The sequence below is a fragment of the Phyllopteryx taeniolatus genome, chromosome 7 (genome assembly GCF_024500385.1).
Source record: "Phyllopteryx taeniolatus isolate TA_2022b chromosome 7, UOR_Ptae_1.2, whole genome shotgun sequence".
Classification (NCBI taxonomy): domain Eukaryota; kingdom Metazoa; phylum Chordata; class Actinopteri; order Syngnathiformes; family Syngnathidae; genus Phyllopteryx; species Phyllopteryx taeniolatus.
The window spans coordinates 19,224,807-19,244,610 of NC_084508.1; the positions used below are offsets into that span (position 1 = coordinate 19,224,807).

Genomic DNA, 19,804 nt, shown 5'->3' on the forward strand with positions numbered 1-19,804 from the left:
CTATTGCTTTATTAATACATTTGGAGTTTGGTATATACTGTACTTACTGTGCAATGTTTAAAAATTAAGATCAAATTTAATTTTGCATAATTTTGATAACTGTTTAGTCCCAAACTTTATTACAAGGGTGCATTTTGGCGCATTTGAGGCAAGTGATTCCCAATATCACGTGCCTGAGAGAATAAGGAGGAAGCCATACAAATGATGAATGCTCCGTGTATGACGTAATCGAGCAAACCTCAACCCAGACTTGAGACGTTCGAGGACCTCAGAGGCTCGTTGAGCCCAACTTCGGGGCGCTGTCCTCTGCATGTTACACACCCACTGCTCTTCACAGATTCCCTTGCTTCCTCACTTTACTAAAAGCCTTTCGGTTTACTCCAATGCCGCGGTGATTGAGAAACAGAAGTATTCTACTGTATTTGGTAAACCTGAAACTACAGTGGAGAGTTCACGCTCACGATGAGACGTGCTAAAAGTTTCCAGGACAATAATTAAGGTAAGACGCTGCGGTTTTTTTTCTTGCCCCCCCGCCTCTCTGTACTTCATAAGGAAATCCATGTTGTAAATTTAAAACAAAAAACGATCTATATTACCTGTTGATTGAATGTTTGATTTTCAGGATGCACTGGTTAATGTCTCCTAAACTAAGTCTGCTTGTAAGTATATTTTTTTGTTTTTTACTGGACATATTTGGCATTACTGTATGTTAATATTTAGTTTGAACTGATTGTTTACATCAAAGATGCAGTCTCCCTGGTTGCAGCTAAAAACACACTATAAAACTGTACAATAGGCTATTTTGTATCAAAGCGTTCCTCTTCAGTAAATTTAAAGTGTGAAACAAGGCACATTGAAATATGTTAACAAATCCAGTAATTAACTAACTGCCATCTCCCTCAGGTGTGTTTTCATATCTTTACATCAGGTAAGTGACTTTTTAATGATTTGCTCATTCAACATTAACTTTAGCAATCATCACGATGATAAAGTTAGCCTTCCGCTTGTAATTGTGATGTAGACTACGTATAATCTGTACTGAAAATGTGATCCTATACTCATGATCACACTTATTTGTAATGTAAGACAAAATATATCAAAGTGGAATTGCAAGATGTGACAAATATTGATTGTAAAATCTAATACAAATGTAATAATTTCAAATAGAAATTATACTGTATTTTACATTAATTATATCAAGCTAAGAATTGCTTGAGAATAAAGTACCATCCATCCTACCTTCCTACCTATCCAATAAAAACACATTCTCAAATTGACAGCATTTACAGAAACAATTGTTTTCAATACTGTTTAATTGTATTCAAATTTTAATATGCTTTAGTTTGAAAGCTCTTTTGTGTTTGTGTTGTCTTTCAATGGAAGAAATATGTAATCTATCCAGTTCCCTTCCTAGCATTATGATCTCAGTTCAATTCAATGTCATTTACATAGCGCTAAATCAAAACATTTTTTTCAAGGCACTTTACACAGGAGTTTGATTACATCAATTGCAAAAAAAAATGCAAAAATATTTAGTGAAGTATAAAGTATTGTGTGGTCTTATATATGGGGTATTATCATCAAATTAGATTTGACATTTATGACTATTTTTCTAAAATCCCTGCTAATGGCAGATTTCTTATTAAACAGCTCTTGTACTGGAAACCAGTGCCCTAACATATGAGGAGACATCCTATGAATACATACCTGATGAGCTGCAATGGGACAGTGCAGACGAACTGTGTTACCAGCGCTCTGGGGCCTTAGCCAATGTGTCCAGTCTAGTTGAGAAGCAAGACATAAAGAACTATTTAAAGTCCGTGAACATCTCTGAAGCTGTGTGGATTGCTAAGAAATTCACAACTCAAAGTAGGTTCAGTATTTATTCCTGAGATTTCTTCATGTAACTTGAGACATAAGACTTCACTGTACAATACATCACAAGATTTTCTTTTTCTTTGGCTTTTTGCAACACCTATTCTAAAAGTGAACATTTGCAGCAAGGGGTTTAGAAATGTCAAGTTATAAGAAATACATGTGTGAAAAATAAGAATGTTACAAAACGGGATATGTGGAGTGCATTTCCCATGCAAACCACCTTCTCGTTTTGCATGTATCATTAAAGCCAAGACTGTTTTATTGTTTTTACTTTGTAATATCAATTTATTTTGTGCTTAAATGCCAGTAATTGGAGTGGATTATTTCTGTTTTGGTTATTATGGGAAAATAGTTTTGAAATCGTCCCGGACGAGATTACCATTACATTACTCAGATCAGAATTGAAATGATCCAAAGTGCTTGTTCAGCCTTCACATCATTGTGTCACTTGTGCACATCACAAAAGCAGTTTTTTATTTATTTGAACAATTTACAAATGCTTTGGCACGTCCATGCACGATTATGCACAATTGTCTGAGGTTTCTGACAATATCAGTCAGTTATGTCATGTAGATTAAAATATATTGTCTCTGTTGAATTGTCCCACCCAGACAACATTCAGGCATTAGTTCATCAAAGTCTTGATATGCACAATGAACAATGTGTCATAATATGTGAAACATTTTTAAACATTTCCATTAGACTTCCTTTCCCAGGCTTTTTAAGGTAATCCACGGGGTCTTGTTATTTCTATGAATTGTTTTGAGAAATGCAATTATTGTTTTGAAAATGTTGAGTATGATTCAAGAAATGTACCAAAGCGAACTAAAAAACTAAATGTTCTACTGTATGCTTTCTAGCTACACTTCAGTCTGTAATAGCTTTTAACATATTTGTTCTTGAAGTTATAGAGTGTTATCCAGGGCTGTTTTGATTTATAGCAATGTCTCTGTTTTGTGTCTATGTGGAGTGGAGGAAAAAGGGTTCATGTTAAACTTTGATTTTGGAGCTCAGGGGATACTCCAACCGGAAGAATCCCTGTCCTCTTCACAAGTTTCCTTCCACGGGCGCAGTGACTCTTTCTATCTTTTAACGCATCGACACTAACTGCTTTGGAATTTCCACCATCTTTTCTTATTCCACCCAGTCATACATTAATGAGTTCCAGCTTTGTGCAAACCTGATCCAAGGAAAGCCTGTGCAGCTGCCTCTGCTAGTACATGGTATTCATTGTGCTTACCAAGAAGTCTTCTACCCCGACGGCTCCTGGCACTAGATTTGCATTTCTTGGAATCTGAATGGTGGACGCTGGACACTATAAGTTGATGGCCGTATAATCTACAGTGGGAATGACTTGAACCCTTCCGACAGCATTGGACCAGATGGCCTTTTTTATTATCGGTCAAGAGCAAGACACCTTTGGGGGTTCATTTAAGAAGGATGAGTCATTCTCAGGCAACATCACTGAGCTTCTCATATGGGATCTGGTACTGAATAGAAGTGAAATCCACACTATGGAAAAGGAGTGTTCACCCAATACATCTGGGCTGATTTTCAAGTGGAATTGGGCATCCATGGAAATGGAGTCCTCCATTACAAAGCTGTGGAGGACCAGCCCATGCAAAGATAAATTGGGCAGCTGTCAGCATCATCAGAATGGGGGAAAAAAAAGTTGAAGGGCTACCGCATTCAATTACAACAGCTCTCATCAAGAACAGACATGAATCCATTGCATGCGCATGGTTTGGCACGGCAGTTTAGCTGCACTGGTATTAGGGCTGGGTATGGTTGCTGTGCAGAAAAACAATTGCATAGAGACTATTCGAACGGCATTTTGGACTGCGCACGTCCTGACTTTCATATGTGCCAAAAATCTGAGATGCATTAATGTGTCAAATCCACCCATTCGGCAATCCAAGCAAGATGAGATAAATGCTGGGGGAAAAAGAAAACAAAAAATAGAAAAAAAAATGTTTAATTAAATAAATCCTTCCCCTTTACACAGAGAGAAAATAATAGCAGTAGACATAGTTCAAACACAATAGCAAATGTACCTCAAACAAACAAATTTACATTTAAAAAAATGAAAATTCTTACTAGTAATGTGAAAAATGACAAATAGCATTTGTGTAAAACCAGGAGGAAGAGGTTGAAAGTTTCAGTTAAACTTTCAAAAGTTAATGAGCTTTGATGCCCTGTCTACTGCTTAGTCTGTTAGTTTTATCTAATGAAGTCACCAAAATTACATCAAAATAGTTTTTGTACGTACTGTAGTTACTCTAAACTGCTACCTAAAACTTGTTTTGTTGCCAGTTAGTTATGAAGTCATGAAAGAAAGCCATTAAATTGTAATGTAGCAATAGTATTTAGTACATCTACTGCAGGTGGTATAGGAGAATGTGAACAACTGACCATTAATTATTATTAACCTACTTGCAGTATCAACAGCACAAAAAAGAGAGTCCTTACCCACTTTGGCAAGCTTCTCTATATTAGTAAAAGCACATATGTTCATTGTTAATGTTTAATGGGTTTGTGGTCTTACAGAATCTCTCTTTATCCTGTTTCCCCTGCTCTAACCAATTTAAGATCTTTACAGTTCTTGTAAATGTTTTGTGACTCACATCACTTGTAATCCACCCATAAAGACAAACTGTGTCCCATTATGACATCACAGTCCCCTGTAAGTATTGAGAGCCCAAAACGCTCCTCCTACTGGGATGAACGTGCTGAAAACACATTAATACTCTTTGAATAACTTGCTGCTTAGGGACAAACTACTTTCAGGATTGTTGCAAACTTTGAGGTTATTTATTTAAAAAAATGTCAGTTACAAGAGTGCAAGTATAACTAATGCTGAGGATCACATTATTGAGAAGTATAGAGTGCTGTGAAAAAGTATGGACCCCCTTCTCAAATTCTTATATTTTGACAGTTTCGCAACTTTATTTAAGATTATCAAACAAATGTAAATATCAGACAAAGATTACTCAAGTAAACGTAAAATGCTGTTTTTAAATGGTGATTTTATCTATTAAGAAAAAATATATTCAACGCTACATGACCCTGCGTGGAAAAAGTAATGCCCCTACTTGTTAAATCATGAATTAACTGTGGCTAATCGCATTTTTTGGTTCATTTTCACTGACCACACCCAAGCCTGATTACCCCCAGACTTAAGAAAGAAATCACATAAATAGAACCTAATCACAAAAAGCTGCAACAAAATGTCACGCTCTAAAGAAATTCAAGAACAGATGAGAAATAAAATGACATCTGTCCGTGTGGAAAGTTTTTCAAAGCCCAATCTAAACGTTTAAGACTCCAGCGAACCACAGTGAGAGCCACAAATGCAGAAAACATGGAACAATGGTGAACCTACCCAGAAGTGGCCGCCCTACAAGAGACCAGCGACGACTCATTCAGGAGGTCACAAAGGAACCCAGGACAACATCTAAAGAACCGCAGGCCTCCCTTGCCTTAGTTAAGGTCAATGTTCATGACGCAACAATAAGGAAGAGACTGGGCAAAAATGGCATCCATGACCAAGTTCCAAGGTGAAAAACACTGCTGACCAAAAAGAATATAAAGACTTTTCTTACCTTTGCATTAAAAAAGGGTTAGTTGAACGAAAGTTGAACTTTTTAGAATGTGTGTGTCTTGTTACATCTGGTGTAAATGTAACACAGCTTTTCAGAAAAAGAACATACCAACAGTCTAACAAGGTGTTGGTCGTGTGATGGTCCCGGGCGGCTTTGCTCCTTCAAGAACTGGTTGATGTGCTGTGATTGATGGAACCATTAATTCTGCTCTTTACTAGAAAATCCTGTAAGAGAATGTTCGGCCATCAGTTTGTGACCTCGAGCTGAAACTTACTTGAGTTCTGCAGCAGGGTAACGATCCAAAACACACCAGCAAGTCAACTTCTTAATGACTTGAAAAAATAAAATTTAGGTTTCGGAGTGGCCTAGTCAAAGTCCGGACTTTAATCTGATTAAATGTTGTGTAATGACATTAAAAATGCCGTTCATGCATGAAAACACTCCATTGTTTCTGAATTAAAACAATTCTACAAGGAAGAGTGGGGCAAAGTATCTCCACAGAGATGTGAAAGACTAATTTCCAGTTAAGGAAAAGCCTTGATTTCAGTTGTTGCTGCTGAGGGTGGCCCGACCTGTTATTGAGTTAACGGGGCCGTTACTTTTTCACACAGGGCCAGGGAGCTTTGAATATTTGTTTCCCCTTAATAAATAAAATAATTATTTAAAAACGGCATTTTATGTTATCTTTGTCTGGTATTTACATTTGTTTGATGATCTTAAATATTGAAGTGGGGAAACAGCAAAAAATAAGAAATTGAAAAGGGGCCCAAAACTTTATTATGACACTGTAGCTCGTCTATACAAACAAATTTACAAATGTATGAATATTCCTCAACATCCATTGATGAAAATGTCATGGGTTCTCACTCATCTTACAGACTTTTTTTTTTTTTTTTTTTTTAACATTGTTTGGGGACAGTGGAGAGCCCTTTTCTGTTGCATGACTGCCACTGTGTCCGAGGCAAAGTTACGTACAGTTATGGTTTATATGAGTTTTGTTTTGGAAGAACTTGAGGGCCCTGACCCTAACCCTATCAAACACCTTTGGGATGAGCTACAACAGAGATAGTAAGCATGGTACTCTCATAGGTTCATCATCAGTGACCTTAGATATACAATAATAAATGTTTTTTAGGATAAATTGATCTGTACATTTTCCCCAGACACAAAATCTTGTGGATGGATATGGAAATGGATATGTAACTTTACATAGCCTGATTAACGGGCACTTCTTCGGTTTCCAACACATTTTCTGGTATTTGAAAAACTTATTTGACTCGCGCTGTCCCGATAACGGCATGTCGTCCTTGACTGACATAATTTTATTAAACTAAAAACTTGTCTCTTTACCAATAACTCAGACTTTCCTAATCTGAATTCATTTTGCTGTTGCTCCTGCAGGACAAGGGCAAGAGATTGGGGGAAAAAAAAAATAATAATAATAATTTGGCTTCTTGGTAATTTGGAAATGTTAAAGACCTGTTGGAAGACAGTGCATAATACTCTTCATCACCTACTTTAGTTTGCTACAAAGATTACTATTAACCCTCAGCTTTTCTTGAACTAGGTAACAGCTCTGTCTTTTTGGACTCCATCTTGGACGGGGATTCCTTGGAGAATGAGAGATTTTCTGTAGAGTTTGTCCACAGCCCTCTGCCTGATGAAGAGTGTGACATTCTTGACCCTGTTACAGGGAGTTTGAGCCACGACAATTGCGACTCTTTCAGAGGAGCTGTCTGCCAGTTTAAGAAAGGTGCCTGTGACAGTGTGTATTGTGATCATGCTATGTAATTTAAGTTAAAATTGTTTTCTTTATTTTTCTGACATCCTCTGGTGACCCCCAGGGGATCTGTGCATTATACTTTGAAAACCACTGTTTAAGATACTTTTTCGTCACAGTGTAATAATTGTTGCTTCAGCTTACAAATTGTATTAATTCAATTACTCTTTCTTAGTCATAGAAGTGCTGGATGATTTCCGTTTCCCGAAGACACCGTTGTTCAGCCTATTGAGCCTGTACCCTTTAACAAGTCCTGTAAGTCAAACCTTCTGAATGTTCCATGCATCCATCCATCCATTTTCTACACCACTTATCCTCACTAGGGTCACGGGTATGCTGGAGCCTATCCCAGCTAACTGTGGGCAAGAGGCAGGGTACACCTCTTGAACTGGGGTGAACTGGTTGCACATAGAAACAAACAACCATTTCCACTCACATTCACACCTACGGGCAATTTAGAGTCTTCAATTAACCTACTGTGCATGTTTTTGGGATGTGGGAGGAAACTGGAGTACCTGGAGCAAACCCACGCAAGCACAGGGACATGCAAACGGCACACAGGTCGGAGTTGAACCCAGGTCCTCTGAACTGTGAGGCTCATGTGCTAACCAGTCGGTCACCGTGCCACACTTTGTGATTGTCTTTTAATGTTATTGTACATATAAAGTTTTCTCATCTTGGCATAAGTAACTTGACAACAGCATTCTGACAAGACAAAAATGTAATAGTGCAAAACAACTGAAGAAAAATGTGACGTGTGTGCATAATAGGTCAAATAAATTGACTAAAATGTATCTCTCATTTTCTCTTTGGCATGATAAAGGAGCAGAGTGCCAACTCCTCTTGGGACAGAGAGCTAAGATCACTGCATCAGCTAACCCGGGCTGTCCTGGACGTACTGAAAGATGGTGGTCCAAATGTTCTCACCGCCAGTGATATCCACTTTCTGTCCCAAAAGATGGGGATGGTCTTGTCTGCACTGGCTAGTAGCCACCCAGCCAGCCCGAATGCCGCAGAGGCCATGGCGTCTATTGCTACAGATTACGTAAAGATGTCCAGTGTGATGCTGGAGCCTCATGTGGCTCAACAGTGGATGGGTTTAACAGATGATGGGGTGAGCAGTGACCAAAACATCCTTTTGATAAAGATACGCATTAAATTATGTTCAATTGCCTTCTGTAAAGAAAAAAAAAGTTTACAGTTTTGGTGATACTGCTTTTATATAACCATTAGCCATGATGTCCGGAATGTACCCGGAAAAAAAACAAGATCGTGTCAGCGATAATGTCTTCATTCGGAGAGCCGAACAATTGTCATTAATTGATCGGCGAATTAAGACATTAGAGCTGATCACAAAATTAGCATACAAATGCTAATTATCGGCCCATCCGATCAAACCCATCAGAGTGGTGTAAAGTCTAGTTGTATCAGTCTAAATCTTTGCTCAATGGATTTGCTTGATTACTAAACTGTATTATCAAGTCAGCTGGAAATCTTAATTAGCAAAAATTCCGAACATGCATGATTAAATGTTTTTTGGATCTGATTTTCTTCAACAGAACAGCATGGGGCCGTTTACTATTGTCAATAGCATTGACAATCTTACTGAAACTCTGGCAGACATATTATCTACTGAGGGAAAAAGCTTCTCACTTTCTACTAAGAATATAGGTACTGAAACGTCTTAATACATTGCAGAAAATAAACACAAATACAAACTCCAATTCCAATGAAGTTGGGACATTGTGTAAAACATAAAAACAGAATACAATGATTGCCAAATCGTTTTCAACCTATATTCAATTGAATATACTACACACACAAGATATTTAATTTTAAAACAAATGAACTTTATTGTTGTTGTATTTTTTTTTTGCAAATATATTCACTCATTTCAAATTTGATTCCTGCAACACATTCCAAGAAAGATGCAACACAGGGGCATGTTTATCTCTGTGTTACATCACCTTTCCTGTTTGGGAACAGAGGACACTAATTGTTGAAGCTCTGTAGGTGGAATTCTTTCCCATTCTTGCATAAGGTATATCTTGAATTGCTCAACAGTCCGGGGTCTCTGTTTGTCGTATTTTGCACTTCATAATGCAGGACACATTTTCAGGCCAGTCTACTGCTCACACTCTTTTACTATGGAGCGATGCTGTTGTAACACATGTAGAATGTGGCTTGACATAGTCTTGCTGAAATAAGCAGGGACTGAAAAAGATGTTGCTTGGATGGCAGCATATGTTGCTCCAAAACCTGTATGTAGACTTCAGGATTAATCTTGCCTTAACAGTTTCCCATCTCATGAGCACTAACACACCCCATACCATCACAGATGCTGTCTTTTGGCTATGCGCTGATAACAATCCGGACGGTCCTTTTCCTCTTTGGCCTGGACAAACAAACATTTGAAACGTGGACTCATCAGATCACAGCAGACTTTTCCACTTTGCATCAGTCCATCTTAGATGAGCTTAGGCCCAGAGAAGCCGGCGGTGTTTCTGGGTGTTGTTGATACAGTATATGGCTTTCGCTTTGCATGGTAGAGCTTAAACTTGCATTTGTAGATGTAGTGTCAAATTTGACACCCTTAATTTGACCAACTTAGTTAACTGTCCATGGTTTTCTGAAGTGTTCCCGAGCCCACATTTTTAATGCAGTGCTGCCTGAGGGATCGAAGGTCACGGGCATTCAATATTGGTTTTCGGCCTTGCCGCTTACATGCAAAGATTTCTCCAGATTCTCTGAATCTTTTGATGTTATAATGGACTGTAGATGATGAAATCCTTAAATTCCTTGCTATTGTATGTTGAAAAACGTTGTTCTTAAACTGTTGAACATTTTGCTCACAGAGTTGTACACAAAGTTAGGAACCTCGCCCCATCCTTGCTTGATGCTCCTTTTAGATCCAGTCATGACACTCACCTGTTTCCAATTAACCTGTTCACTTGTGAAATGTTCCAAACAGGTGTTTTTGAACATTCCTCAACTTTCCCAGTCTTTTGTTGCCTCTGTCTTAGCTCTTAAAATGTTGCAGGCATCAAATCAAAATGAGAGAATATTTGCTAAAAAACAATAGTTTATCAGTTTTAACATTAAATATGTTGTCTTTGTAGTTTATTCAATATAATGTAGGTTGAAAAGGACTGGAAATCATTGTATTCTGTTTTTTTTTGTACTGGTCTACTGAATTAATGACACGTACATCATTCAGATTTTAGTTTTACATTGTTCCTTGTGCATTTTCACATTCCTGCTTTTAATGTTCTCATTTTAGTGTGTTTTCCTTTGCTCTGTGGCTTCTGCTGTGTCTTTGTGAGTAGATGTGTTCATCATGAGCCATAAGTTGACTGAAGGAAGCTGCTGTCAATCATTTAAACCATCTGAGATCAGCTCCAACATGGTGAGCGGCAACGATCAGGATGAGCTGCTTATCCCAGACTCGGAGTTACAGAGAATTCAGAAGCTGGGTAACATAAATACACACAATGGAAAACAAAATCTTACAGCTCTTTGATTTGAAACATTTTTACTAATTTCTTTTTTGTTTTAGGACATAAGGATGTGACGTTTATTCACACATATTACAGCCATTTGAATGAGATTTTATCGGGTGCAGCCGAGCCTTTTCTGAGTCAACAAGAAAAAGTGAAAAGGTTGGGCATTTACTGATCCTATACTTTTATAATTATCATGTTAAATAACATTGCAGACTATTTTGAGCCTCGTAATGGAGTCAACTCATCGATCACCTTCAGCCCCTGTCAACAGAATGTCATGATTTGGCTGATAATTTTCCGCATCCAACCCCTCCATCGGCTCGCCAGCCAACCGCAGGGTATAGACAAACAACCATTCACACTCACATTCATACCTACCACAACAATTTTTAAATGAAAAACGCCAACCCTTTTTTAGTCTTTCTGTTGAAATATGGAACTGTTACATATTGATTATATTTTGGTAGTTGTAGTGTAGTTATTAGAATCAGAATCATCTTTATTTTCCAAGTATGTCCAAAAAACACACAAGGAATTTGTCTCCAGTAACTGGAACCGCTCTAGTACGACAACAGACAGTCAATTGACAGAGAACACTTTTGAGACATAAAGACATTGAGAAAAACAGTCACTGAGCAATAAAGGGTTGCTAGTTATCTGGTAATGCTGGTACATTTATTTTTTAGCATGTCTGCCTCAGAGTTAAGTGTGCAGAGTTTCCAGGTGCAGCTCTGTGTGGACTTTGCATGTTCTTGTATAGGTTTTCTTCAGGTACTCAGACTTTCTCCTACATTCCAAAAACATGTATTTTAGGCTAATTGAATATCCTAAATTGTCCATTGGTGTGAATGTTTTTTTAATCTATATGTGCCCTCAGTTGACTGGTGACCAATCACCGTTCTTGCATGGGTTTTTTCCAGTTGTCTGGTTTCCTTCGACATCCCATAAAAAGTCAGTTGGGTTAGCGAGTGGTATAGAATATAGCTGTTTGATTTCTTGTGTCCTATTCATCTTTTGATGTGAAACCCAAATTAATTCAGGGTACAACACAAGTAAAGGAATTTGCCTCACTGTCAGAATCAGAATCATCTTTATTTTCCAAGTATGTCCAAAAAACACAAGGAATTTGTCTCCGGTAATTGGAGCCGCTCTAGTACGACAACAGACAGTCAATTGACAGAGAACACTTTTGAGACATAAAGACATTGGAAAAAAACAGTCACTGAGCAATAAAAGGTTGCTAGTTATCTGGTAATGCCGGTAAATTTATTATTTTTATTTGTTTTGACAATTGTGCAAAAAGATGCAGAGTCCTCTAGCACTTAGAGCAGTTCGAATGACTAATATTGCAGTAGTTCCAATAATTCTAGATGGGAGTGTAAACAAAAATTTCTGTGCATATTTTATGTGCCCGTGTTATGAGCTTCTACGGTATAATGAAAACTGACTGTTAACTGAGGGTCTCTCCGTCTTCAGAATTTTCTCAGGTCACCTGGCTTCTGCTGTCATATCAGCCACTCTCCGTGATGCATCAAAGGCCCAAACAATCCCTGTTGCTGTCCAGTACACTCTATCCTCATCTCATGTGGTACTGCTGGATAAATAATGCTTGCATTGTGCAGAGATTTTTTTAGGAGTCTTTTTCGATACTTTAAATATTTATGTTTTTTGTGTGTAGCTCCACTCATTAAGCAAGTATTGCTCAACATTGTTAATGCCTGAACAGGAGCTGTTGCATGTTTGGGGTGCATGTATGGCTGATCTGAGGTACATGTATGGCTGATCTGAGGAGTGAAACAGAATACAAGTGGGAATGGGCATAAATATTGATTCATTAATTTATGTTTTATAAGAATTTGGCCGACTGTGTTGAAATGATTATTGCATAACCTTATCTTGCAATTGAGGTAAAATGAAGTGCAAGGCGAGTGACAGTATCTTAGCTACAGGAAATTGTGCGACATTTATGAAGACCTTGACCACCCAGCATTATTCTGCTCAATACAACGTTGGGGTATAAAAACATCAGCTTGTAACATTCTGAGACTTTCTCCCATCCCATTAAGAATAATACTTACAAAACTACAATTAATTCAGCTTCACCTTCCCCATAGTCGATCGATTAAGGGTGCGTTTGGAAATGCATTCCAAGCAGGCTATGCTACACTCCGGACTGTTCGGAGACTCAGAGCATTGTTGGAATGTGCTGTTTGGTTATTCAGAGCACCACATTTTGGGAGTGGCGGAGCGTGCTCTGGCCTTTCTGACTGGGGAGACAGAGCAGCAGAGTATCAGGCTGGACAAGCATGGAAGCTGTTCAAGCAAGATGTGAGGGTTGTGGGCTGATGGGGGATTCGACGACCTCATTCACCATTCATTTACTGTGGATATAAACCAAAATAACTGTCTTGCGTAAATACAAAGAAAGGGAGCATGCTCAGCCTCTCTGAACACTCGCACTCTCAGGAGTAGAGTTAGGGCGTCAAATTGAATTTCTGAATGCATCGTAAATTTAGTCAAATGCCCATCCCTGATCATGACTGACTTGCATATAACTTCACCTTTTAAAGGCGTTAAAACACATTAACTCCTTTCATACACGGTAATGTTTCCATTCCCACTCCCTATGTCATATGAGTACGTATCACAATGGGATTGTCGTAAAATTGCAATTAGTTTTCATGAGATTGCATTGCAAGTAAATTCTGCGGACAGTGACAAATATTATGATCAAAGATAGTATTCAACATTAAATGATTGTGTATCTGCTTCTAGATGGAGTTTGCACAGAGATTTTACCCAGTCTGTGCCTTTTGGAATTTCAGCTTAATGTAAGTTTCAACAGCAAAACAACACATACATTTGCATTATCTAATCACTGAGTTAGTGATTGTGTTCTTGTGCATTTCTTTGCGGTGTTACATAGGAATAATCAAACCAGTGGCTGGTCCAATGATGGCTGCATTGTGATCTTTGCTGGCTCTGGTGTTACTTCCTGTGTATGCAACCATACCACAAACTTTGCAGTGTTGATGAATTACTTAAAACCTAAGGTATGTATTAAAATTGCTCACACAAAGTTACTCTACTTCATTTATTTATTTAATTTTAATTTAATTTTATTTACTTGTCCTGTTCAGCTGCATGGCCATGCAGAATGGTGGATCTGTATGCCTTTTGTGCTGGAACAGTTTTGCTGTGCAACAGGGGAGTTTGAAATACTCCCTCTGCTTATTTTTCATTTATTTTTTAAAAATTATTTATTTATTGAAAATGCAGCCGGACAGAAAAGGCTTTTAGGGGACAGACAGAGGGACAGAATGGACAAGGGGAAAAGGGGTGCAAACCACAGCAGACAGTCTAGACATATGACTACAAGTAATGTTACAACAGTCAAATCGTGTTCTTATTTGTGGGTGGGGGGACACCTGGTGAGAGCCCCCCACAGCCCAATCCCGCGCCCCTCCACCCCACCCCACCAAGCCGCCCCACCGCTTCCACCACCCATACCATCCCCAGAGAGCATGGGGGCCCCAACCACCAACAGGGCTTAACCCAGTAGCCAGCTGCCACCTGAAAAAGGTCACAGACCCCCAAAAGCGAGCCCATGTTAAGCGCCTGCCGTGAACATTGATGGGCAAGGGCGCTAGGTGAGGGCAGAGGAAGGCGGGGACCCAAAGGGGGGGTTTCCAGAACCCAGGAATCAAGCCAAGAGAAATGTGACTACCCACCCTAATCAGGTTCCCGACTGGCAACCATTATCCCTGTACCGTGATCGTGTGTGTTGGGTTGTTGTGAATTAAAATTTGGAAGACCAGTGGGGATGAGGCAAGACGGTCAGGGAGCAATGATGATCCGAAACGGTCACCCCCAATCAGGCCAACCAGCTCCCCAAAAGATGTGCGAATATACAGCTGATAAAATAAATATTTAACACGTCACCATTTTTCTCACTAAATATACTTCCAAAGGTGCTATTGAATTTCACCATATATTGAGAACAACCCAAATAATCCACTCATACAAAGAAAGTAGAACAAATAAACTCAGAAATAAGTTGTGTGTAAAAATTTGAAATTACACAGGGAAAAAGTATTGAACACATGAAGAAAGGGAGGTGTAAAAAGACATGGAAAGCCAAGACAACACCTAAAATCTATTAATAATCAAACAGCAATCCAGCCCCTGGTCAGTGCAAATAATTATCAGCTGGTTCAGTCCTAGTTGATGGCCTCCAAAAAGGTCTCATTGCCAAGGTGTGAGTCAAGACACATCTCATGATGGGTAAGAGCAGAGCGCTATCTCAAGACCATCACAAAGTAATTGTTGCAAAACATAACGATGGGATTGGTTACAGCCACATATCTAAGCTTCTGAACGTTCAATTGAGCACGATTGTCAAAGCTTGCTGGCCAACATTTGGCCAAGCCAGTTAAATACTGGGAGAATACAGTCTGGTCAGATGAGAGCAAAATTGAACTGTTTGGATGCCATAATGCACACCACGTTTGGAGGAGAAATGACACTGCACATCACCCTAAAAACACCATACCAACAGTCAAGTTCAGAGGTGGGAACATGATGGTGTGGGGCTACTTTTCAGCAAATGGTACTGGTAAACTTCAGATTATTGAAGGAAGGATGAATGGGCAAATGTACCGAGACATTCTTGACAAAAATCTGTTGCCATCTACGAGGATGATGAAAATGAAACGAGGGTGGACATTTCAGCAGGATAATGATCCAAAACATACTGCCAAGGAAACTCTCAATTGGTTTCAAAGAACAAAAATAAAGCTGCTAGAATGGCCCAGTCATTACCTGACTTGAATCCAATCAATAATCTATGAAAATAACTGAAACTCAAGGCCCATAAAAGAAGCCCACGGAACTTTCAAGATTTGAAGACTGCTAGTGTGCCAAAATCACACCAGAAAAATGCATGTAACTAGTTTCTCCATACAGGAGAGGCTTTTTTACAAAGTATTAAATAAATAGCAGTTGGCGTGTTCAATACTTTTTTCCTGTGTCATTTGACATTATTACACAACTTAATTTCTGCTCTTATTGTTTCTACTTTCTTTGTATGTATGGATTACTTGAGTTGTTCGCAACATCTGGTGAAATTTTGAGGTCAATAGCACCTTTGGAAATATATTTAATGAGAAAAATGGTGATGTGTTAAATACTTATTTCAGCCGGTACATTCAAAATCTGCAGGGGAAAGGCACGGCGGTCTCGAGAGCAGGCCGACGTGCCGGAACACCTGGCCAAGTGTCCTCTGCAGCCCAACACTGCCCTCCCCTCACTGACGGGTGTATGATGCATTAAAATTGGAGGAACGGCAGGGCAGAGAAGGGGGGCGACCAGACCTGCAGACAAGCACAGATGTGCCAGAACTCGGCCCGGCATCCGCCTCATCATGCCTCAAGCCAGTGCGAGTGATAAAAGTAGAAGTAAGAGGCTAGACTCCTGTGTGCCCAGACCGACCGGCTCGAAAGCCACAGAGAAAAGGGGGGTACACCCCCCATCCCACACACACACACACACACACAAACACGCACACACACCACCACCCAGCAACCACAACAGGGCACAGAAGGCGGACCCGCCCAATGGCGGGATGTGCCGACACCCTACCATAGACCCTGAAGTCAGCCGGGGACCCCACACAGCCCGAGCGAGAGAGGCGCGACGACCACGGCGGAGAGGGAAGTGAAGAACACAGGCCCGGGGTGCAGCAGCACGACCCCAGCCCCCCACCCAGAGTCCAGGACGGGGCCCCCGGAGTGGGGCCAGCGGGCACCACCATGGCACACAGGGACCGAGAGCAGGGCCACACGGACAAAACCTGACCCAAGAGGAGGAGGGGGAAACAGGCCCATCATCCCCAGAGGCCCACACTACAGATCCGGGGCCAGAAGTATAGGGGTTCAAGTACATGCAAGTGACCCTATGGCATGCACAGGTCTACTAAAGTCTACTTTAAAGCCCCTTAAATGGTATTGTTATTCAGTATCTGATAAGTGAAGCATGGCTAAGGTGATTACTTTTGTATTTACCATTTAGCACACTTATTTACCACACTAACAATATTCTCCACTTTTCTCTTTTACACACGATTTCCCATTTGTCCCAGTGGAGTCCCGAAGAAGAACTTGTTTTGACCAAGCTGACATTCATCGGCTCGGGAGCATCTTTGTGTGCTCTGGTGGTGACATTAATGCTGTTCACTGTGTTGGAGTGAGTACCTGCTCATGCTGTCCTGCTCACCCACAATATCACATGGCTTCCTTGTTAACACTTAGTAAAGGTGGCACATTGAAACTGCATGTGATTTGTTTGCTCAAACTGCCTTAAATGAGTTAGTAGTTAATCAATTGATTTCAGAAGTGAGAGTTGAAAACATTAATTTTGCAGTTTACGTAAAGTTTCAATAATTACATTCTTACAACAAGAAAAAGAATTTAGGCAAATTTAATATGTTCAAAAATACAAATGGGTTTTGAAAAACCTGATTATGAGCACTTAATTTGAAAAATTCAGGACTGACGCACTCCGGGATGTCCAAAATGTGGAAAGAATGAAATGAAACAGTTGAAAAAAAAACCAAGTCTGCTGTTGTTTTGAGCTGATCACCAATGGATTTCATACACCACTGACATTGTTTTATTTTTGTTTTTTGCTTTGCGCCATCATATCTGTGTAGGTTGACATGGCTACATGGCTTTTTATACTGGTACTGAGAGAACCCCTACCTTATACTAAGATGAACAGTGGACAATCCAGAGTTTGTCCCCCTCTTCAGTAAAAAGTTTCCATTGTTCTGGGAATACTTTCTGCAAAATGTTGGCGTGTCTCTCTGGGAATTTCACAAAGCACATTTGTGAGGTCAGAGATCAATGATGTTGAACCAGAGAGAGGGCCTGGCTCACAGTCTCTGTTCTTGTTCATCCCAGAGGTGTTGACGTCATGGCTCTTCACACAGTTTTTCCACACAAAACACCTGTGGGTTTCAATACATTGTCCATGTATTCTGACTAGAATGCACACCAATTCATATAGTCACAAACACTTGTTAAGGCAAAAGAACAACAGCCCCAGTGAGCGGCATTTCATTTCCTTGATAATTTTCTTTTTAGGAAAGGACAGATCATTTAATTGGCTTACATCATTTAAGTGGCCATAAGTAGTGACCATAGGTGAATTGAATGTAACATAAATAATTGACAGAGCTTTACCACGATAGAATTACACAGCGCAACATTACTGTGGTTTTCTCACGTCATTTTTTTTTTTTATAAAACATTTTCTTCCATATTTTTAATTCTTTAAAATTGTAATGTTTTTATCCAGATGATTCATATACAGTACAGTAGAAGAAAGACTGGATTCAACTGTTCTCTTAATTGGATTTGATGTCACACCAATTCACCAAAAAGAGCACTATATCGTTGCTGTAGCTGCCAGTGCTTTTCTTCTGTGGCTGTTCCAAGTATTGACTGGTACTAATATTCTAATTAAAGGTTTATGGTAGCATTCTGTGATTGTTAATTAGCAGGCGGATCACAGAGGGATCCTAATACAGTAGGCCACGAAGGAGCTGCTACCACAATTTACTTGCTGTCTACGGAGTGGAACACTGCATAGTACATGTGATATGTATAACATGCATGAAAGCGTTTTAAAAAAATACTTGAGTATTATTATTATTGTTATTATTATTACTATTATTATTTAATCGTGAATAATTTAATTCAACAATCAATATCATTTTTTGGCCACAATGTTTTTTGTGAGACAGTCATAAAATTTTAATATTTTCTCTTGTTTTCCACTAGTATACCTCGATCTGACAGGACATCCATCCATAAGAACTTGTTTATTGCTCTGATCTGTGCTCAAGTGATTCTGCTGTGCAGTGGCTCAGCCATTCACAACAAGGTGCAGTACAATCTCATTAATTACACACACTGAAAATGGTGACAAACAAACTGAATGCAAGACAATAAGTAGTAATAACCTCTTTACAGGATGTTGGAATGTTGCTCAGAATATACATTATGGTGTGCTAAGCAAATGTAGTTGAAATTATTCTCATGTAATAATAAGATGTTAAATGTGTTCTTAAACTGCTTACACATGAGCTGGTCCAAACAGCTACCAATACATCATTCCGTATGACCACTAATGTTGTATTAAATCATTCGACACCCAGTGGTCAGTCAATGGTTGCTAGTTGATCCTTTTGACCCAAGGTCATGCCAGGGTGAGCTGCATCTCTTGGGGCTGCTTTTTGAAAATTCATTAAATGGTTTCAAATGTACAAAATAGCCTGAGTAATCATTAAGTGGGTGAACTGTCAATTTTAATAAAGCTATTTAGAGTTCGCTTGGGCATTAAAGTCATCATCCAAATATGTTAACCATTTTGCATTTTCAATATAAAAACAGATTTCCTGAAAGCATGCATCACAAAAGAGTCATTTTGCATAGTGAATGTGTTCCAATCTTGCTGTATTTATTTTTGGTTGATTAAACAAATTCTGGCAGCTATATAGTTGATTTAGTTCCTTTGAGGGATGCTTCAAATACTAAATAACTTCAAATTGCTAATGAACATAAAATCACAGTAGTCCTGTCACTGTCCTGGGTGTGCATGTGCGTATTTTTACAAATTCAGTAAATTCAGAGCAAGCAGTATATCAGAAGATACATCTCTATAGAAATATTGACATTTACTGGGCATCATTCAAGAGCAATACCAGAGCTTCTGAAACGGGTAATATAATTTATCTGTTGGCCCGCCTGGGTTACTGTGCTTGTAGGTTGCGTGTACACTTGTGGCAGCATTGCTCCACCTGTTCTTCATGGCTGCCTTCAGCTGGATGCTGGTTGAGGGTCTTCTGCTCTGGAGCAAGGTGGTTGCTGTCAATCTCAGTGAAGAAAGACACATGAAGTATTATTATCTCATCGGCTGGGGTACAGTGATTTTATCTTGGGAAATTTTCAATTCTATTACTACATTATCAAGGTCAAATC

General features: G+C 39.2%; 1 protein-coding gene across 7 annotated transcripts in view; it reads left to right on the forward strand.

The window, feature by feature from the left end:
• The first annotated feature begins 262 nt into the window (after window positions 1–262).
• Window positions 263–19,804, forward strand: part of LOC133480721 (adhesion G-protein coupled receptor D2) — a 106,039-nt gene continuing 86,497 nt past the window's right edge. For 6 of the 7 annotated variants that reach the window (XR_009789355.1, XM_061779241.1, XM_061779242.1 and 3 more), the window contains exons 1-16: window positions 263–499; window positions 623–659; window positions 904–928; window positions 1,651–1,869; window positions 7,048–7,233; window positions 7,436–7,515; window positions 8,084–8,374; window positions 8,820–8,931; window positions 10,587–10,733; window positions 10,817–10,919; window positions 12,240–12,351; window positions 13,539–13,594; window positions 13,690–13,816; window positions 16,903–17,006; window positions 18,605–18,707; window positions 19,591–19,744. Coding sequence is in view for 6 of the 7 variants with exons in the window: in XM_061779241.1 (XP_061635225.1) it covers window positions 624–659; window positions 904–928; window positions 1,651–1,869; window positions 7,048–7,233; window positions 7,436–7,515; window positions 8,084–8,374; window positions 8,820–8,931; window positions 10,587–10,733; window positions 10,817–10,919; window positions 12,240–12,351; window positions 13,539–13,594; window positions 13,690–13,816; window positions 16,903–17,006; window positions 18,605–18,707; window positions 19,591–19,744 (1,855 nt within the window). In the remaining variant the exon portion in view is untranslated. The remainder of the gene's footprint in view (window positions 500–622; window positions 660–903; window positions 929–1,650; window positions 1,870–7,047; window positions 7,234–7,435; window positions 7,516–8,083; window positions 8,375–8,819; window positions 8,932–10,586; window positions 10,734–10,816; window positions 10,920–12,239; window positions 12,352–13,538; window positions 13,595–13,689; window positions 13,817–16,902; window positions 17,007–18,604; window positions 18,708–19,590; window positions 19,745–19,804) is intronic. The other variant, XM_061779244.1, reaches the window with a different exon arrangement.